General features: G+C 41.5%; 1 protein-coding gene across 2 annotated transcripts in view; it reads right to left on the bottom strand.

Annotated features, from left to right (window-relative positions):
• Window positions 1-20,546, bottom strand: part of IGHMBP2 (immunoglobulin mu DNA binding protein 2) — a 60,329-nt gene that overhangs the window by 15,594 nt on the left and 24,189 nt on the right. For both annotated transcript variants that reach the window (XM_028735993.2, XM_077932049.1), the window contains exons 9-10: window positions 6,938-7,120; window positions 514-632 (exon numbers count right to left, since the gene is read on the bottom strand). In XM_028735993.2, the coding sequence (XP_028591826.2) occupies window positions 514-632; window positions 6,938-7,120 (302 nt within the window). The remainder of the gene's footprint in view (window positions 1-513; window positions 633-6,937; window positions 7,121-20,546) is intronic.

Genomic DNA, 20,546 nt, shown 5'->3' with positions numbered 1-20,546 from the left:
ACCGAGCAGCGGGAGCGCACCCCGCCGCGGGGATTCGAACCGCCGACCTTTCGATCGGCAAGCCCTAGGCGCTGAGGCTTTTACCCACAGCGCCACCCTTCGCACTTATTGGTACTTTGTAGCAAATGTACAGCCCATGTAAATTGCACTGTTCTACTACTGAAGGAGTTTTGAAAGGTACTGGATGCCTTACACAGGCTATCCATCCATCTTAGGACCACAAGAAGCATGTCTAAACCTTGACACCCCAAGATTTTTCCATGGATGTATTCATATTCATTTCCATGTGTGGTGGCCAAGATCCTAATAGCATAACTAAATTCTTCAGTAACTCCCCAGGGCTACCACTTTCAACACCGCGGGCACAAGGCAACCTTTTAAACGTAGTAGCAGTTGAAATTACAGCACGTGCATGGATAATGTAACTTGAAATGTGGAGGCTGGGCGGGGGGGGGGGGGGGACTGATTCCAGGGTGGGAGTGTGGAGAACCATAGCAGGTAAAACAACAATACCTTCATTTCCTTTAGACTGTTCATCTTCCAGCTCAAGCTCAAATAAGCCACAGCCAGCTGTATCAATAAGCAACAACGGAATGCAAGTTTCTTCTGTGGAAGCCACCCCTGGCAGGTCCCTGACAAGTTATGAGAAAGAACAATAAGTTAAGGACCCTTAACTAGCATGAGTATAAACAGCAGCACATTCATTCTGTTTTAGAATCCTAACACAAATTGACCTAGACTATTCCACAGAACCTCCATAGGTCAGGCCGCAGAGCAGAAGAATCCTCCATTCTGTGGGACTGCAGGTCCCACTATCGGAACGTTTGTCATCTGAAATGTCAGTTATCGAAACACAAAGAATTTTACCCAAACCTGGTAACACAAACAGCTGGTTCAGATATCCGAGCAGCCAGATTTCACCCACTTCCTTACTTGTTTGTGTTTTGCTGGTCAGTGGCAGCCATTTTGGGTGGAAACCATGAAGAAAGGAACGGAGGATACAAGGTGAAAACAACTGTGCCTTTAAACCTATCTCCTGCTCTCCCTTCAAAATTCTAAACAAAGAATTCTTCAAAACTCCTGTCTGTAATGGCAACACAACTTTCAATAGCATCAACGAAAATACAGAAAGTAGAAGATAAAAGCACATGTCAACAGTGTCAAAGAGCCAAATTACAGATGCAAGATTCTACAGTGCAGATGCTTGTACATTTTAGTACTTGGAGCCAAAAGGAAGTGCCCTTTGATGTATTACAAGAGACAATGTTCTGACAGCTGCAATATTAGAAAAAGGCACAAAGCACAATCTTGATAACCTCAAACACAACATTGGCTTAACATAAGTTTTGTACTTCAAGAAGCCATATTAATAATCCACATTTGAAAATGAAAGTTGTTTACTTGCATTCATAACCACTGAACACTAAACACTTTTAAGGGTTCCAGTGTAAATTCATGGAGCCAAGATTTGCCATTGTGGAAAATTAACAATTCAATTTTTTACTTGGGTTGTATCAGAGTAAGAACAGAACCCAGAATTACAATTCAAGGACAATACTTTTGGGTTTCCCCAAATTATTTGCACTTGTGTTGTTAACTTTGCATTCCGCTTGAAGAAAATGTGCTCCAAAAGCCCAATTCTAATAATTTTCCTTGAAAACAGAGTCCACATACCTCCAATTCAACATGTTTAGGATTGCAACCCAAGCTTTCTTTGAGATGAAAGTCTTCAACAAGTGCTCATTATCATTATTATTATTATTATTGAGATACCAGTAGGGTTTGGAATAGTTTCTAATTTACACAGGTAGAATAAAGGGAATCTATTTTCACAATGTTTTATTTAAATTTCATTTTATCTAGTGCTCAATAAGGAACATCTAGTAACTGATTCTCCCTTGTTTCAGAGCTCCCATCTACTTTTCAAGGTGGTCCATTTTATTTAAATCATCAAAATGTTCTGCAACATTACATGATTACCACGTCAGGCAGTGCATAATTAAATCATGTCCTTATCATATGAAAATGATCATTCTTCCTAAAGTTTGTTTCGGAGAAAGTCAAGAGTCTTCAGTTGCTCAGATTTTCTATTTTTACTTTCCTAGGTCTCCTCTTAGTGCACACCTGCTAAGCAAACTGTCTCCTTCAAGGGCACCATTAAGGATACTTCTTTTGTGGTTCAGGATGATAGCAGGTTACTTGCATTTCTCAATAATAGCCTTGATTTGGGTGATTTTGTGAATGTCACTTCTAAAGATAATCTGCTGCATAAGTACAGTATTCCAATGGAGAGAAAAATCATATTTCCTTCTGAGAAAAGCTGGGGGCTGGAAGAACAGGCTTGGAAATCTATATATAAATGCAAAAGCCTGAAAATAGAGTAATCCCTCCAACTGGTACTTATTTTAGTCTAAACTAGAAGTGCATCAGGACTCTTGTACTTGCCTGGAGGTTATGTTCTCAGTCCTAATCATCCAACCCCCAATTCCAGACATCTGGAAGATGGCTTTGGCTGCCTGGGAGGAAGGACACTCTGCATGTGCTACAAGATGCTCTTGTTCAGAAGATTACTTTGGAAAGGCCTGAAAAGTCAGTGGAAGAGCACCTGCTTTGCATCTGGAAGGTCCCAGATTCAATTCCTTACATCTTTAGATAGAGCTGGGAAAGAATCCTGACCAAAACTCTGGAGATCTGCTGCCAAACAGGGTCAACAGTACTGAGCCAGATGGACCAATGGTCTGACTCTATATGTCAGTGTCCTATGTTTCTAGTTTCAAACTAAAATCCTCTGGAAGCCTCTCTCTTGCATTTTCCCTGCAGGCCCCAGGTGACCTATCCTTTGTTCCGTGTTTAAAGTACTAAGCAATTGCTGATTATTTCAGCATAAATATTTCAGCATTCCCCTACTTTTCTTGTGCTGCAATGCCTCAGCTGCAGAACAGCCCACACACATTGGCCGAAAGACAGAGCCATCACAATGCTGAGACTTTTAATGGTTGCCAATTACAGGCTGCTTTCAGATCCATCTTCTATACTGAAAATGGTTTCGGCCACAGAAAATCATACTGATACATGCACCAGTTTTCTTCTTCTGCAAGTAAATTTAAACAAAACTTGCAAGGCATTAACAGAACTGTTATGATGGCAAAGTGGTTTTCATGACATCAGCAGCAAGAACTGAGGGAAGTAAGGGAGAACTGAGGGAATACTTGCTAATTTGGGGTCCAAGCACATCCTAAAGACAGGAGTTTGGGTTACTAATCCAGGTGCTGCTGTGAGAAAATTTAAGACTTATGTACTACCACTGACAGAAGCATTTTCTTGGTTTTGCACTCCCTTGGTCTTGGTGTTCAGCATATCCCAAACAACATATTCCTTAAATCTTAAAATAAGATATATGATAAGCATAAAAGCTGTTTGACAAGGAAGTTCTTTCAGTCATATGTGCTGGAACTAGCAGTGCCTTACAAGGTGTACAGCCAAATATTCTTCTCAGATTCATTAATAATATGTATATACAACGAAGGCTGAATTCTCAATATGCCTGAAATCCACTAGTGAAGCCAGTGAAGAATCATGAAAACAAGGCCACATGATAATTCGAAATGCTGCGGTGTTGACTGCACTGGTGAATGGCATGTTGCTCCCTCAGAAATTAGTAGGAGAGAAGCTTTCAGAAAGCTCTCGCCCTTGTTGTCAGGAAGAAACCCTCATTATCGCCCTCTGGCCAAGAGCAGAGGCAGATTCTTTTCTTTTAGCCACCAACATATCAAGTACAGATTTCATGCACAAATGTGAATTTGTGACAGCAGCCCAAAGCTGCCCATGTGCCAAATGAATTTTGCATGATTTGCCCTTGGTTAATCATGCAGTCCTGCCTTGCTGTGATTTGCTGTCCATTAATCTTTTTTTGACCAATAAAAGGATTACAACAGAAGAGGTACTTTCCTTAATAGCTTACCAAGAGTTTCCTTAATGCTATGAATAATTATTCCTTTAAATTCCAGCCATACCTCACATAGGCACATACACCTGCTATAATTAGGGTCCAGGTCAAATCGTTTATTGCCTATGGGCAAAGGTGATTGCTCAAAAGGTACACAACAAATCACATTTGCAAATTCAAATCCTAAAAATACTACTTACACAAAATCACCAAAAGTAAAAGGCAGAATGAAGAATAAAAAAGGAATAAAACAAGGGATAAGGTAAACAATAAAATGAATAATTAAACAATCTTCAAATCAGGGCATCACCATGAAAATTTATAGTTATCTCTGAAAGCACCCAGAGCAAGAGACACTCAAAGTCCCCCCCCCCAAAAAAAATCTGACAAAAGATAGCATGCAGAAATTTAAAATGGTGTTCCAAATACAAAGGACAAAATAAGGTAGAATATCTTTAAACATTACATCTCAGCAATTCCACTAAGAGTATGAGGCATAGGGGTAAGAGAGGAAAGAGAGGAAAAGAGCCACCACATTCATTACAAATCTGACCTACAGAGCAACCCAAAGGAAACCACTCCGTTATTAATTCCTTCCTAAGAAAGATGTACCTGCTTGCTAATACCGCATAATGTGAATTTTTCCTATATACAGTGAGCAGCCTCTTCAGTTATCTGTCTTCTTAAAAACTCAAGCCCATTTTGTTTAAAAATTTTAAAAGAACATTATCAGCACTTTTAACCAGTGTCAAGGAAAGCAGCGTTATTAATTTGCCTGTGCTGTTCTTTCCAATCATGCTTACCCAAGACAGTTCACAATAAGCAGAATAAAAATTATAAAGCAAGGTGGGCTCCTTCTACTTTCATTAACTGACAACAGGGAGACCCCTTGCTGCGGCTACCAAGACTAAAATGACGCCAAATGCAAACAGCATCCTCCCCCAAGCTCAGGAAAATAATTTCTCCCTGGAAAAACTGAAAACCAAGTGTGAGATGCTGTAAAAGTTAAGCCTTCTCTGTACACTTACCTGGAAGTAGGTTCACTGAATGTAAAAGCATAAACTTCTGTGCAAATATGTACAGAATCAGGTTGTATGGTATCACTTAATTCAACTGGAGATACTTACATGCATCTGTAACTCTCTCAATGAAATAACCAAGACTTTAAAAATAGAATGCTGGGGGCAGGAGGAGAGTACTGATTAGCACAAGGGCAGGGAACCAGTGACCCTCCACATGTTGCTGGACTACATCTCCCATCATCCCTGATCATTGACTACGCTGGCTGGGGATGATGGGAGATGGAGTTCGGCAACATCTGGAGGGCACCACTTTAGCTAACCCAGGATTATCACCATTTGGTACCCGAGCTTTACAACTTGGTTTGTGTGGGAATCTTAGAACTCTAGGAGACTGGTCTCCCCTTTTATTAGCCTACAGCATGGGGATTACAAAAGGGAGAATATTTCAGGATAAGAGGTTGCTCTGGAGCTCAATGAAATCAGTGAGAATTTATGCAGCCTTCAATTTGCTGCAGCATTAAACCCTAACTGAAGAGTGTAACATCTTCCTTCATTCAAAACAATAATTCATTTTTTATTGTTGACCATTTCTTCCAGCCCTTAGAAAGTATTTCACTGCAATTGCGATCAATATTGCATACTGAAATTATCTTCTTGGTGATTTAAATCCATAATGTGAGTTTCTTTATATATAAAAAAATTCATATTATCCTGATGTAAGTGTTCCCTGAATACTAACTACTCTATTTTCTTTCTTTCTTTCTTTCTTTCTTTCTTTCTTTTACACAAAGATAAGGCTCTGTTTGTAGTCCTGCTATGTTTTGCATTTTAGTGGTTGCAAAGATAAAAATTCAAGTACTCCATTCTGAGCACTGCTGACAGTTGCTACCAGTGGATATAACAGATTATGGCCAATATGAGCCCAACTCACAGTGAAGTTTCATATTAGCAGCCTTTTAAAAACTGGATCTTTCAATATACTGCATACGCTTTGTGTTTGTTTGTTTGTTTGTTTGTTTGTTTGTTTGTTTCATATAATTTTATAAGTTTAAAAAATTACCTATTATGTTTGGAACAACTGCCTGGCTCCCATGCCCTGCCATCACTCAGCCTGCACCTAACCCTAACCTTGTAAACTAAAACAATCAGATATTGTTCCCTGTCTAGCCCTGTCCCTTTTCTCCTCCCATTGACCTGTACTCCATGAAGTGCTATGCACACTGATGATGCTGCATATAAAGATCATCTAAGAAAGACTTATTCATTTGTTGAGCGAACAACATCACACCCAACAGTGAAAGACTAGAGTGACATTCCATAGAGGGATATTCCTCATTACATAGAAGAGTGTGCACGGCATGCTCCCAATTTTTTAAAGCAATCGGTAATATTATTATGCCTGCACTGGGCATTGGAGTCAAAGGCTAAGACTCAAAGAGACATGGAATAGGCTCCAAGTACCCAAGAGGGCTCTAAACTTGTTTTCCACTACTTCTTAACCCCACCCACCAAAAATAAAATAAAAATACCCAGATAGCAAATTGCCCTTGAATCTTAGTTTCAAAAATCGTTGTGGTACGACATAGAGGGCCAGCTATTTCAACCCCAAAGACTTCGGCTGGGTATGTGCAAGCCATCGGGCCCACAGTGACTGCAAAATCAGGCCCACAAGATATAACTGGTTGCTATATAAATTTGCTTTACTTAAATTAAAAAAACAGAACTGCACATAAATCTATTTTGCAACCAGTGCAGGGAAAACCAAGATCAATATTTGCTAAATGAAAGGTGATAAAAAAACCCACCCTGGTTTGCTAAAATAGAGGCAAAAAGAAAAAGAAAAAAGGATAATTGCAGATAGCAGAAAACCCTGCATATTCTCCATCAATATTAATTGACAATGTCAATCCGCACTGAAAACGTTTAGAGTCAGGAGAAACAGCAAGCAAGCAGGCACAGTGTCACTTACCTCAGTAAATGTTGCGCAACGGAGCAGTGAGCCGAGAGGCGGCCGCCGTACATCTCAGTGGAAGCCCACTGCATGATGGTCTGGTGCATTCGGTACTGCACCGTGAGCATCTTCACAACATGGTCATCATATTTCTGAATCAGCCGTTCCATTAAACTGAGAGAAAGACCCTCTGTGGCAGCCCTGCACCGACAGACAGAAAGAAAGTAATTAACAAGGTCCTCCAAACAAAGAGAAAGAGCAAATTTATTAAGAAAATTGCAATGAGAGCCACTGCCAGCTTTATCACATGTGTGTGTGTCTCAGATATGTATAGAAAAATGTTATGATGGCCATTATAAATAACGGCTGTATTCCAATAAATGAATACTCAAAAGCGCAGTTGGGGATTTCCCAGTGTTTGCTTGCACCTGCAGTTTTTTGCCTCCACTACTCACAAAACGCTGCATGTACAGCCGTCTGAATCTCAGCCAATTTGCTCCAAAATGCTCCAGATTCCCACACTTAAGACATGCTAAAGTCCTATTTAGAGATGTGTTAACCTAGGGAAAATGGGAGGACTTCTTCCCCCAGCTCATAATGCCTCATTATAGTCAATGGTACATAAGACCCCAAATATCAGTAGTCAGCAGTATGGCAGGGCGCTGCCATAAACCTGACCTATGGTCTGTCACACTGCTGCTGCTTAGAGGGGATGGGCGAGGTGCAAATCATGGGCTGAGTCAATTCAGCCCTCCTGCTGGTGAGTTTGAACCACACGGGCCTTGTGGCTGCCTCCCCCTGCTGGTAAGCAGGAGCGATGTAACTGACTAGAGGTCAAATGAGAGGTGCTGCCCCACCAATACTGCCAAATACTATTCTGGAGTTTAGCCTTATACTGTAAGCACTCTAGACAGAAACTTTGCCACTTTTATCCTGGGCAAATACATCCTGAAGCTCAGCAGATCTGGACTTGGCCAGTATTTAAATGGAAACTGTTCCATGGAGAAAAGACAGGACACAAATGTAAATAAATAGATTAAGTTGGTCAGATAAGACAAGACAGCTATTTATTGCTGTATGATCTATCTGACAACAAGAGCTGATGGATTAGCCAGAATTCAAGAGCCCCAATCCAGTAGGTCTACTGGAAATGCCTGTGAACACCAGAGTTCTCAATTCATTTTTAAACACAGCAGCTCCTCTTCCACTTTCTCCTGCCTAGGTCCCAAAACTGCTTTTAAACACTCTAGAATTTTAAAAAGGAACAGCTTGCCATTCAGCAACTGAAATGGTATGAAAATGGTGTTGATCCTGTGTGACAAAAATGGATGGGAAAAATCACTGGTGCCTGCATGGATCTGGTACATGCAGCACCTTGGCAACTACAGCCCCTGGGGTTTCTCTACACCTATATTAGAAAATTCCTTCCTAATCAGGTCCAAGAAATAAGAAGCAAGCCTATAGTCATCTCGCACAGTTAAAAACCATTTGTTTTAAGTCAGGCAGTAAATGCTCAGTCTAAAGTATCTTTTTTTAATGGACTCTCATAAAATGTTGGAGAGGCAATAAAGCTCACCATGGGCCCCCAATAAAACTCCTGTGTACACTAACACGGCCATTTCCAGTATATTGTGCAACCCACTACAGAGGCCAATAACAGGCTATATGGTGAATAAATAGGGAGATATTTCACCTTTTAATAAAATGTGGCATTATTTCACCACTAGTTATTGTCAATAACTGCTGATTTTGCAAAGATTAAGCAAGAAACAATTCTCTGATCTCCTCAAATGTCCGATGTCTGCAAGAGCAGAATAAACAATGGCTATGGACCAATGCACCCACATTGTCGGTCTAAGGAAGTGTGTCTGTCTAAGGAATGTCTAAGGAAGTGTGTCTAGCAAATGAGGCATTTTAAAATGGTCCACAACGCCCTTGAAATTCAAAGCCAAGATTGTTCTCAACAATTATTTCTAATGTAGATTTTAAAAAAAGCAATTTCCTCAATGAGCTGGTAACAACAACATATCAAGGTTTTATCTAATTATGAAAGATAATCACAGACTGAGAGACAGGGGCAGGAGAGAATCTCCTGGGAAAATAACAAGGTTTCTTGTGTTTTCTCCAAGAGCGGTCCTGAACGATTATCCTGAAATGGTGCAAAAGTGTGTGGGTGGTGGAAAACAGACAAACAACCTTCAATACAACATTATCACAAACGGATGTAGCAAGGCCAACTGATGAGATCAATTCTCAATTTTCAGCACCACTGAAGCAATGAATATATGCTTTGGAAACAAACGTGTCTCTTGGGTTGCAAGCAGTATTGCAACTAGCAGTCAAAGCACTATTTTGACGGCATTAATTGCACACCACAATACTTCCATTGTGTTCTGCATGGTGGCTCTAGACATGGCCAAGTTAAGTCTAGGATGGACAGCTCCGTGCAGAGTTCAAAGGGAAGCTAGGTTAGAATGTTGTTTAGGCAACAGATAACCCCGGGCTACGCATTAAATAAAGCCACAGCTCCATCTGGGTGCCTGTGTGTCCCTCACCACACCTACTCACCCAATGGGTGAAGCTCTTCTGGTTACAATAGCTTTGTCTGTTCCAGCAGCAATAAGACTCCAATGGTGTGGGGCAGGAAAATGGGTTGTAGCCAACTAAGTTATACTCTGAGTAAGCCCACTGAAATTAATAGACCTAAGTGAGTCATGCCCATTATTTTCAGTGGGTGTACTTTGAGGAGGAGTAGCATTGGATACAACACAGTGGTTTTGTTGGAGCTTCTAGACTGGAGACTTCATAGCTGGAGGGTGTCAGTGCTACCTCCTCAGGCCAGAGAGGTGTTGGCAGAATGGCCTTTACCTTTGCTAGATTTACTGGAGCAGTAGAGAGCACACAATTCCTTCTGACCCTCTGGTTCTTCCTCCGTCCATGGCGCCATCCCTTGAAGACAGGGAGTCAGACTCTGATATCATAGCACCTTTTTTGCTGGTATGCTCAAGCCATGTTTGTAATGCTTCCAGGCCAACTTCTGAGCCCCGGAGAAACCCCTCCAAAGCAGTTTCCTCTAGCTCATTTGGGAGCTTCCAAATTTTGATTATAGACCCTCAAAATGAGCTCCCATGAAAAGAACAGGCTATAAACAGCAGTAAGTAACTTGTTTTGTGAAAGAAGGCCTAAAATATTGCCAGTGTCCCAGCAGAGGAAACAGAAAACCACAAAAAAATACCAGTGCCTCTGCTGCTCTAGCGCCAGCCCCCTTGGAAGCTGAGAGACCATCAAGAAAGGCCTGGGATGTAAAGTGAGGGGTTGCAGTGGGAGTGGGAAGCTGAGCAGAGGCAGCTTATGAAAGCTTCTCTTTTCCCCCAACCCACATCTCAGGAGATCTCTGTGGATCCCCTGGGGTTGCAGTGGGGAAGAAAAGAGAGAAAATTCACTTTTCGCAAACACCCATGTGCAAGAAGAGCACAGCTCATGCAACCCAGTGACTGGACTGATCAATTACAAACTATACATCTTTAATGATGCAGGCAATGTCAATCAATAAAAGAGAAGCAAATGTATAGCTGTGTTTTAAAACATTACGATCAACTTTGTACTGTTTAATAGGTTAAATTAATAAAACTACCAGCATTATCCAACATGTAGGAGGTTATAAAAACCCTCTATACATCCCAAAACCACTACCCAAGAGATACTGAAGACCCTTGGATCTACAGGAAGCATGAAGTAGGCTGAAATAGTGAGTGCAAAGGCACAGGGGGAAATGACAAACAACCCACACCACTTTTAAAACATATTATAAATTAATTTTTAAGTTTAAAATAAACTTTATGAATAACACATTAAGACAACTAAATAAGCAATATGCAAAATTAGCTGTATACAGGGCATTCTGCATTAAATCTTCCTCCCACTCTGCTCCCAGTCATCCAAAGACCACTTCCCACACAACATTTGCAAGTTTCATGCAAAAAATACACATTTGCCATTATATCTGAAGTGCAAAAAAATAAACTTTAAACCTGCTTCAGACACTATGGGAGATGTATGTTTCCTCTTTGCAGGAAAATTACAATATATGAAGCCGGCCTAAAGCAGATGACAGCATGCTATAAACCACAGCATTAAGTGACCATAAAACTCAGAGCCATTAAACACAACAAAACCAGAACGTTTCCTCAACCAAAAGTTTTCTGCCCACTATCCAGTGTTTCTTGGTTGCGTCTATGAAATAAGAGAAATTAAGATTAGAATGTCAGAGTCTTGATCACCAGCCTGGATAGTTCAGTGGGTTAGAGTGTGGTGCTGATGATGCCAAGGTTGCAGGTTTGATCCTTGTATGGGACAGCTGCGTGTTCCAGCAGATGGCCATTGCAGGGGTTTGGACTAGATGAATCTCAGGATGCCTTCCAGCTCTGCAAGTCAAATGACTCCCCCATATAAAAGTACAGCAGTGAGTAACTTCCCAGCATACAAATAGGGAAGAGAAGAGCGTATGAAAAGCTGGCAGCATGGAAGTGGACATCATGGTGCACATCTTACATGCATTCATCTTCATCCAGTGAAACCCCTGTTTGTGAGATACATTTGGACTAACTGCCTAGTTAGCTTGGAGATTTCAAGGGTGTCTTATTTCATGCTGCATTTGAACATCTGATACTTGCTCAACAAGGCCACATATACTCAGCTTTGCACGCGCATAGAAATTGGGTCAGTACAGTTGAAGCACCAATGTAAGGGGTTTATTAAAAAAAGTATTAGCTCTTGTGCCATCCCACTGATGGCAATAATGAGGTTGCAGAGGCAGATACAATCTGCCAGCCAGCCATGCTGAGGCCCAGGAGGGCAGTTGACCACTTATATATTCTGTGCTGGAATCTTTGCCTAGGCAATGAGCGATTGTGGAAAGGGAGGGGGTGTCTGTCTATGCTGAGTACAGCAGGAAAAGAAATGCATAAGAGACCCTAGAGCTTTCATAAAATCATTAAATACAAGTCTGACTTTTCTTTTTCAAATTGGAGAAGGAATCTGGTGGCCTTATGCTAAAGGAAGAGAGACAGGAATCAATAAAAATCAAGAGCGGGCAGGAAATTGCATGCCACAAAGGAAGAGTTGGGTACCTTTTTTGTGGGGAGGGGAGAAAAGATCACTTGCTTCTGACCTGAAGAGAAATTATTTCTTAGAATCATAGAATCATAGAATCATAGAGTTGGAAGAGACCACAAGGGCCATCGAGTCCAACCCCCTGCCAAGCAGGAAACACCATCAGAGCACTCCTGACATATGGTTGTCAAGCCTCTGCTTAAAGCCTCTGATCCCACATGTTATGATGAGTTATCATATAAGTTACCCGGTAAGAAGCCGACAAACCACATATTCCCACCAAGGCAGATTTTATTTGGTCAGAAGTTAACACTATTAATATAGAGAATTCTAGAAGGTGCACAGATTTCTTGAACTGGGTATGTGATATTCTCACTGTATTTCAGGTAGAAAAGCCCTTCTTCAGGATAAAATAGTTTGCAAACTAAATGAATAGTCATGAGGTATAGCTGCCTTAAGCTGAAACTGCTAAAGCACACAGGAAATCAACCAACCCACAATGACAAAGGAAAATAAATTAATACAGTGAAAATGTGACATGGCTCTCCAGTATGAAGAAGGTGCATGATCATTATCAGCAATATTTAAATAGCAGAGTGTAATCAGGATGATACTGAATTAATGCAGATGATCTAGGAGTATAAAGTCTGAGGGGGAAAGATGAATGAAAATGAGAAGATTATAAGCATAGCTAGGACTAAATCATGTTGTAATAACAATATGCAATCCAGACTTCAATATCAATCTCCTACAGGAGAGCCCAATGTTTTGGACATTCCAAATTGAATTGCACCCATTTGCACAACCTTTTGTCACTAGCATACCACTAGTTTACTACTTGGAGAAGCTGGTTAGCTCTGCCACCTATCATGTTCTGCACCTTACTGTAGTTCTCAAGGAATATACATCAGCAGGCAATAACTGCTCCCAATGATAGTTCAGCTTTGCTCACGGCAAATTAAGGAAAGAAGATCTATGTTTGCTTTCTTATGTCCAATGGCTACTCAACTGGTTACACATGCTTGAAGCCAAGTTTGCGCAAAGGTGAAATGAAGCCCAAGTCAATGGCCCAGTGCAGATAATCACTGTCCTAAATCAGAGTTCAGGTGATTGGGGGGAAAGGGCAATCCTAGGGCTCCCACACTTCCCCTCCTTTGCTTGAAAGGTAGAAAGTAACAGCTTCCACTTTCAAACAAATTCCACTTTGGAATTTGTTCTTGTCCAAGTTAAAACAAATCAGGATCAAGCTGCAGTGTGATTCTCTCTAATGACCACCTGCCCCAACTGAGATGGTAGCAAACACTGGGGAGTGGCCTCAACAATGGAATGGAGAATGTACACAGATTTCCTTGGAATGTGCCTCATCATCATCAATCACCTCTTCTCCATGTTTTGCAAGGGATTTGGGGCTCAGATGATGAGGGAACAGGGAGACACATTTGCTGCTGCTGTTGTCATTCCCCCCTGCCATCACCCAGCTGCACCACCCTCCATGCGTCGGAGGGAAAAGGTCTGTAGCAGGAAGCGTTCTATATTTTTGCAGGCTCCCAGCACGATTTAGAAGATGCAGGATTCTAAGCTATACCATGAGCGGTGGGGCTGGGTGACAGGGATAACATCTGGATATGGCGTTTGTTTCTCTGCAGTTCTGCCCAATGTTGGGTTTTCTTTATATCAAACCTATATACCCTTCTCCAGCAACCTTTCAAAAATTTGCATTCCCGTTTTATTATGTTATTATCCACATAAATAGCATGAAGATTTAAAGGTGACAACCAACAGCGACAACCTGCTAGAGAAAGAGTTCCACACAATCAAAACAGGAATTCCCCTTCCTCTCCTATTCCCAGCAATCCCCTGCATGCATGCCAAAATTTGCTCCAGGAGATTGGAAGTTCTTGTCAATTTCTACATGCAAGTTTTTTTTAAAATGCCAGTCTTAAAATTCATCCAGTCAGCATATAAACATGTCTGTTGCACTATGTCTATTCCATTTCTAATTTCTGTTCCAGTCATTTAACTCTGTTGTCTTGCTCAGTTCATCTCTCTCGCTCTTTCTCACATATACACACATACACATAATCCATTCTCATCTTACGAGGACACTTTCTATTATTATTATTTTTTATTAAAGCTTCATTTTATTCTAATTTGTTTTTAAGATTATAAAACTGAAAAACAAATGTATTGTAATTCTCATTTTCATACAGATTTTGAAAACTTTTTAATGCATCAGGGTTTTATGATTAATTTTATTATTCTTGCTGTCTCATCAGATTTTTGCTTACGTACCAGTTTGATACTGTGTGTATTGTTTGATATTGTGTAATTTTTTCATGACTACTTCATTCTCTCCTTCTTTGAGCTGTCTTTGCTTTTGATAAACCTTAAAAACAACATAAAAATTCTATGTTCTCATGCTTCTCTTTTACATCTGGCACCACAGGTATGCAAGATGCAAAGCATGCCAGGTTACTTTCTGTCTATATATTTTAAATATCCAAATATATCTCTTGTTTGTTCTTTGCAATCTCAAACATGTTGGACGGTATAGGAAACAGTGAGCTTCCCTGACAGAGACTAATTTTTAGCTATTTAAGAAAATTTACTTTAATTATAACTTGTCTTTAGATAGATTGAAAGTTATTCTTTTGTTCAGAGAACCAAAAATATCCAGATGAAGAATGTATGAAGTGGTGCTTACCTATATCTTATGTATGTAGGGAGATGGGAGAGGTTGTGGTCTGTGAGGAAACTGAGGCAGGAGAGTTGTCCCGGAAAGGAAAACTCGATGGAAGGGAGAGTGAGGCAGGGATATGGGAGTTGGCGAATGGAGTGAACAAAGGGACACTCCTAACATTTATTTGTCCAGGATGGTGTGGGTGGTAGCTGATTGCTGACATCAGAAGTTGACAGGGATCCACTTTGAATCTGTTCAGGCTCTTGAGCGCTAGTTTTGAATGTGAGAAATTGAGGTTAAAATTCCCACTCAGTGATGAAGCTCACTACATAATCCAAGCAAAACAAATCCTCTCATTTACGCAAACTCATGCAACCCCTTCAGATACTTCTTATACTTCACAAATGTTTTATCTGTGAGAACACACTGAATATTATTTTTATACTCAAGCGTGTTTTATATCTAGATAGATCATGCTTTGCTAACATTAAAATTTATGATCACTTTTTAACTAACCTTATACTGGAGATTGTGTTTTTCCAAAATTATGGAAGCTCCCCACCTTTGATCCCATCCCCAATTCTCTAAACTCCATACACCTTCTAGCAAGCCACAAACTTCAGATAAAGCATTTCAAGGCATGCTGATGGGCCACATGTTTAAAGAAGCTACTTACTTTTTCCAGTACTTTATTTTGATTTTTTAAAATCCCTGACATTTTAGAACAGCGTTTCTTCTTTAAATTAAAAAAGATGCTCCCAATTTATTGGCTTTTGCATTTAATTAGAAGAGTCATCTATCCAAGCTGTGTGTCAGCTAATCCAATAGAAACACCAGTCAACAGACATTGTTGTCCTTTGCAAACAAAACTTGATTAAAGCAGCTTTTAAGAGTACTTTTCTGTTAATAGCAAGGAGAACAAATAATTCCAATAATTTAAAACAGCAGCCATTAAATTTTCCAGACAAAACATTCTTTTTTTGAAAATCGTTTCCACCCCATTATACAATTATAATTTTATTCATTCTGGTAACAAAATGAACTGACAACTTTACAAGCTCACAGGTTCAAATGCTTTGTTTCTAAATGTGAAAAGGGTACTTGCTGTCCAAAATGGCTTGCATGAACATATATTGGGCCCTGAGGAACTCTGTAGCTGTCTGTACACCCTCCCTACTCCTATGAATGTGGGGCTTTTCTCACCTCGGGCCAGCAAAGAAGCCTGCCACAGCCACACTTAGCAACTGGGAGCTCTGCCTGGGCTTAACTACCAGGGTGGCTGGGACTGTATCTTTTCTGGATATGCTACAGCTGAAGGTTTGACATTTGCTCTCAGAGGTGACAGCTGATGTGTGCCTGGCAGAAGATCAGCTGGGAAGACTGGGAGGGGGGGTCCCCAATTGCAGGTAAGGGCAGGTGTGGCGAGAGAGAGGTGGGGCAAGTCCAGTGAGGGGGTATGTGACATAGGCAATTGGTGGCTGTGCTGCATGCCGGCCCCCTCTCTACCAAGAGGAATTGGGGTCATGCTATCAGCCAGAACTCAGGCCTGCGGATGCTGCTATTTGAAGAGCAGGTTAGCTTTAATTAAGATCTCCCTCACCTATAATTAGATGGAGGATGAGGAGGCCCACCTGGTTTGTATTACTAAGACCCGGATGGACAAGCAGGGTGAACTTTGTCCCAGTTGGCTGTGCCCACTTTAGGTACTTGGTGCAGCATCAAAGTAGGCTCAAGGGCAAGGGGGAGGCAGATGCTGCAGTCTATAGGAATTCTCTGTCCATATCCCCACACAAGAAGACAAAGCATGGAGAGAGTGACTTGGTGGGCTACGTTCTCCTTCTGGGACCTCCAAGGAAAACATGTGTCAGGCTGCCAGAACAGCCTTGCCATAAAATCTGTAAATCGGGAACAGGCATGCGACTTGAAGGCAAAGAACTTTATTGCTTCACAATCAGAGATACCAGACGCTCTCAGGCTATGAAAGTTGCAGAAGCTAGAAACCTCTCCCCACCTTCCCTTATTTAAGCATTTCTCTCTGTACATTATTCTGGCATGATTCAACTTTTCTTATCTGCTTTCTGTTTTTCAGCTCTCCTTTCTTGCACTGAGAAAGGGGTGGGAGGAGAAGGGGCTGGAATAGGACCATCCTGCAACGCAGATCCCTATCAGGGTCTGTGTCCACACTGTGCCCCCGCTCTCTGGCTCCAAGACTTCCCTGATGGTTCCCTCTGTGGATTGCTCTTCCCTGTCCCACCAGTCTGAGTCAAGACTCAAATTCTCTCTCCTCCCCAGTGTCACTCCCTGGTGCTTCTTGGGCAACTGGCAGCCAACACTCCTCCTCGTCTAGCCAGTCCCTGGCAACATGTCAATGATCCACCACCTCTTCGCTGAATGCTGTGTAAATGAGAGAATCTGCTTACAATTTAAGAATGGCAGGGCTTTAATTTGACATGCTACTTATGGACAGAACAGCAAGAATCAAGATGCTCAGTGCAGACTTTTATTCCAGGCATAAAGGTAAAGGTAAAGGTACCCCTGCCTGTACGGGCCAGTCTTGACAGACTCTAGGGTTGTGCGCTCATCTCACTCTATAGGGCGGGAGCCAGCGCTGTCCGCAGACACTTCCGGGTCACGTGGCCAGCGTGACAAGCTGCATCTGGCGAGCCAGCGCAGCACACGAACGCTGTTTACCTTCCTGCTGGTAAGCGGTCCCTATTTATCTACTTGCACCCGGGGGTGCTTTCGAACTGCTAGGTTGGCAGGCGCTGGGACCGAACGACGGGAGCGCGCCCCGCCGCGGGGATTCAAATCGCCAACCATGCAATCGGCAAGTCCTAGGCGCTGAGGTTTTACCCACAGCGCCACCCGCGTCCCAATTCCAGGCATAACCATCTGCAATGCATACTGTCTGAAGAGCAATTGGGTTACAGATCTAGGGTACCGCTGATGCCTTGAACATTCATTGTGTTTAATACAGTGAGCTCCTTGGGCATCATTTATTGTTAATTCTGCTTTGGAGATGTAAATCTGTAAACACTATTGATTAGAGCCATGTCCTCTCAAGCTCTGTTTTGGTTTAAATCTATTAAACCAAAAGGAAGCGCAGGAGGCCCACTATCTCTAAATGTTGCTGTGAAATGTAACAGCACGCTTTGGTCCCAACTCAGATATTAGTTTGTAAGATAGCAGACTCTGAACAAATTATTTTACTGCCATGTTATTTACAAAGAAATTTTACAAAACTCAAGTATCAAGAAACCTGTTTTCACTTCTAACCACGCTTTGAACAGCATAAATTAAAAAAAAAAAATAGATTGAAGGGGAAATGTATAAAGATGTCCATCAACAGCTATTTTCTTTTTCTATGCTCTTGTCAATATTTCAGAACAGAGATATTTCTGCAAGAACTCAACAGCAGAACAGCTTGTAAAAACCTCATGACATGCATCTGAAAACAGATCCAGGGCCTCAGGATAAGGACAGGAACATTAAAGCACAAAGCTAAAATGATTTACCTAAAAAATACATAGCATACAGGGTGGAAATCTTATTATGTGCTCATAATAAAATATGCAAAACCTACTTACATCTGAGTAACCTGTATACTTTATTGTAATAACAATCAGGAGTACAGACATTTCAATTGGGGTTTAGGCCTGGTTTTGGCACAGAAACTATTTTAGTATGATTACCTCTGTTGGGAGAGACACAAGGGAAATTTGTCCCTGTTAATTCTCCTCAACCTCTCAGCGGCTTTTGATACTCTTGACAATGGTATTCTTCCTGGTATTTAGTAGACACCAAAGAAGCACCACTCCCCACTGTATCATACACCCTTTACTTTCTGAAATTTCAACAACATGGCACACAATTGTCAAGCCCTTCTTCCCAAAACATGAGGGCTAGAATCTTTCTTACCTGTTAAATCTCATTCTTAAACTGAGACACTGTCTTACATATTAGTTATAGCTAGGCTAAAATATCTGAACTCAGTTTGTTTCATTAATCCACTGCACCTGACACTTTTTGTTAGTTTTCACCAGCTAAGCATCTGGAAAGCATTTATTCGAAATTGCCAGCACTGGAAGCTGCCTTATACAAAGTCAGACCATTGGGTTCATCTATTCCAGGCTAGGACGAGGGAGGTATTAGCATGGTTGGGGAAATCCCAAGATTCATAGAAGTATAACAAATCATAATGGGAAAAACAGCCCAGTGAAGACCAAGAATGCTCAACAGACACTAAATGCTTAATTATTATTATTATTGGGCGGGGGGGGGGATAGAAAAACTGAGATGCAATGGAGTAGAATCCTGACAGCAGCACTCCACACCGCTTTTTGTGGCAGTTTCCACATTGCATTTAAAAACATTTCCTTTTCAAAGCATGTGACTGTTGCTCCAGGGTAGGGGTAGCCAACATGGTTTTCAGACTACAACCCCCATCAACCCCAGTCAACTTGGCCAGGGATGATAGGAATTATAGTTCAGAACACTATGCTGGCTACCCTCTTCTCCAGAGACACACTTTAAAAAATGGTCCATCTACTCCTGTGTTCTGTTTCCCATAGTTGCCAGCTGTATTCTTCCAGAAAACTTACAACCAGGATAGTTAACTGATACCTATTCCCTGTTTTTGCCCTCTCCCCACACCCAAAGCAACTTGGGAGGTTCACTAAACTAACAGCTATTGGAAGACCCTGTTCCTCAATTAATTTGCCCCATTCTCCTTTAAAACCATTTGTGAGACTGGCCACGCCACATTTGTCACTGTGAATTCCATTAACGTAATTATGCTTTACATGAAGAAGTACTTTTGTCTAGGATGTTAATCAGCAAGTTCGTTTTTAGCAAGCATACACATGTTGTAAGGTCCCTGTCCATTTCTCATATAGAAACTCTGTATCAACTCTAGGCTTGAGAGAAATAAATTCTAAGCAAACCCAATGGGAATGTCTGAGTGACTGTACTTTGCACATGCAGTGCACATATGAGTACACACAGATTCCTGGGGTGCCAATTGCAAACTAGACTTTTTAGACATCAGTTGTGGCAGCTGCACACTCTGGAATTAACTCTTGAGTTTGCAATCCACAACAATTTGCACAAATGACATGTACTGCGGTTTCATAATTGCTACCACAGGGACTCCTGGCTTTTTCATTTTTGTCCAAATATTTTAAATAAACAGGATCTATGACAATACCTCCACAGGAAGAATAAAAAAGGAAAAGAATGAAAAGATGGAAGAAAAAAGCTCCTCACTGCAGAGCCCCCCATTCTGGAGAGCTGTTCTCCTCAGAACTGAGACAGGCCTTCCTTCTGGTCAGAGACCATTGTGCAACCGTCACACGTTGACAGCATGCACACAGCAAAAACCACTGATACCATGTCCCATTTCCTGGAAACACTGTCAACCAGGACTCAGAGGCGGAGGTGCCCTCTACAGACAGAAGACAGCAAAACTGCCTCTGCCTCTTCCAAATAAATAGTTGGCCCAGTTCAAGGAAAAGCACCCTGCAGGCCACAGAGAAGAACAGAGGCCTGACTCTGAGGCCAGGGATTTGACTCCTGGTTCAAGGAACCAGAATCTGACATTCCATATCATACCAGATGTCCAAGGATCTTCATTCCCCCTCCAAGTTCTTAGCAGAGAAGGCAGTGTGTGCATCTGGAGTACACAGTGTGTGGCTCCTAGCCAGTGCTCTAAAATTCCTATGAGCATTCAGCTACAGGGCATGGCTTGGGTCCTCAAGATGCATGCCTGGTCATTTAGGTGCTCAACTGTACATACCAGGCCACTGTCACCAACTTCTGTTTTACTCTCCCAGGTAC

This window comes from Podarcis muralis, chromosome 1, assembly GCF_964188315.1.
Source record: "Podarcis muralis chromosome 1, rPodMur119.hap1.1, whole genome shotgun sequence".
In the NCBI taxonomy this organism is placed as follows: Eukaryota; Metazoa; Chordata; class Lepidosauria; order Squamata; family Lacertidae; genus Podarcis; species Podarcis muralis.
This window is presented reverse-complemented; position numbering and strand designations above follow the sequence as displayed.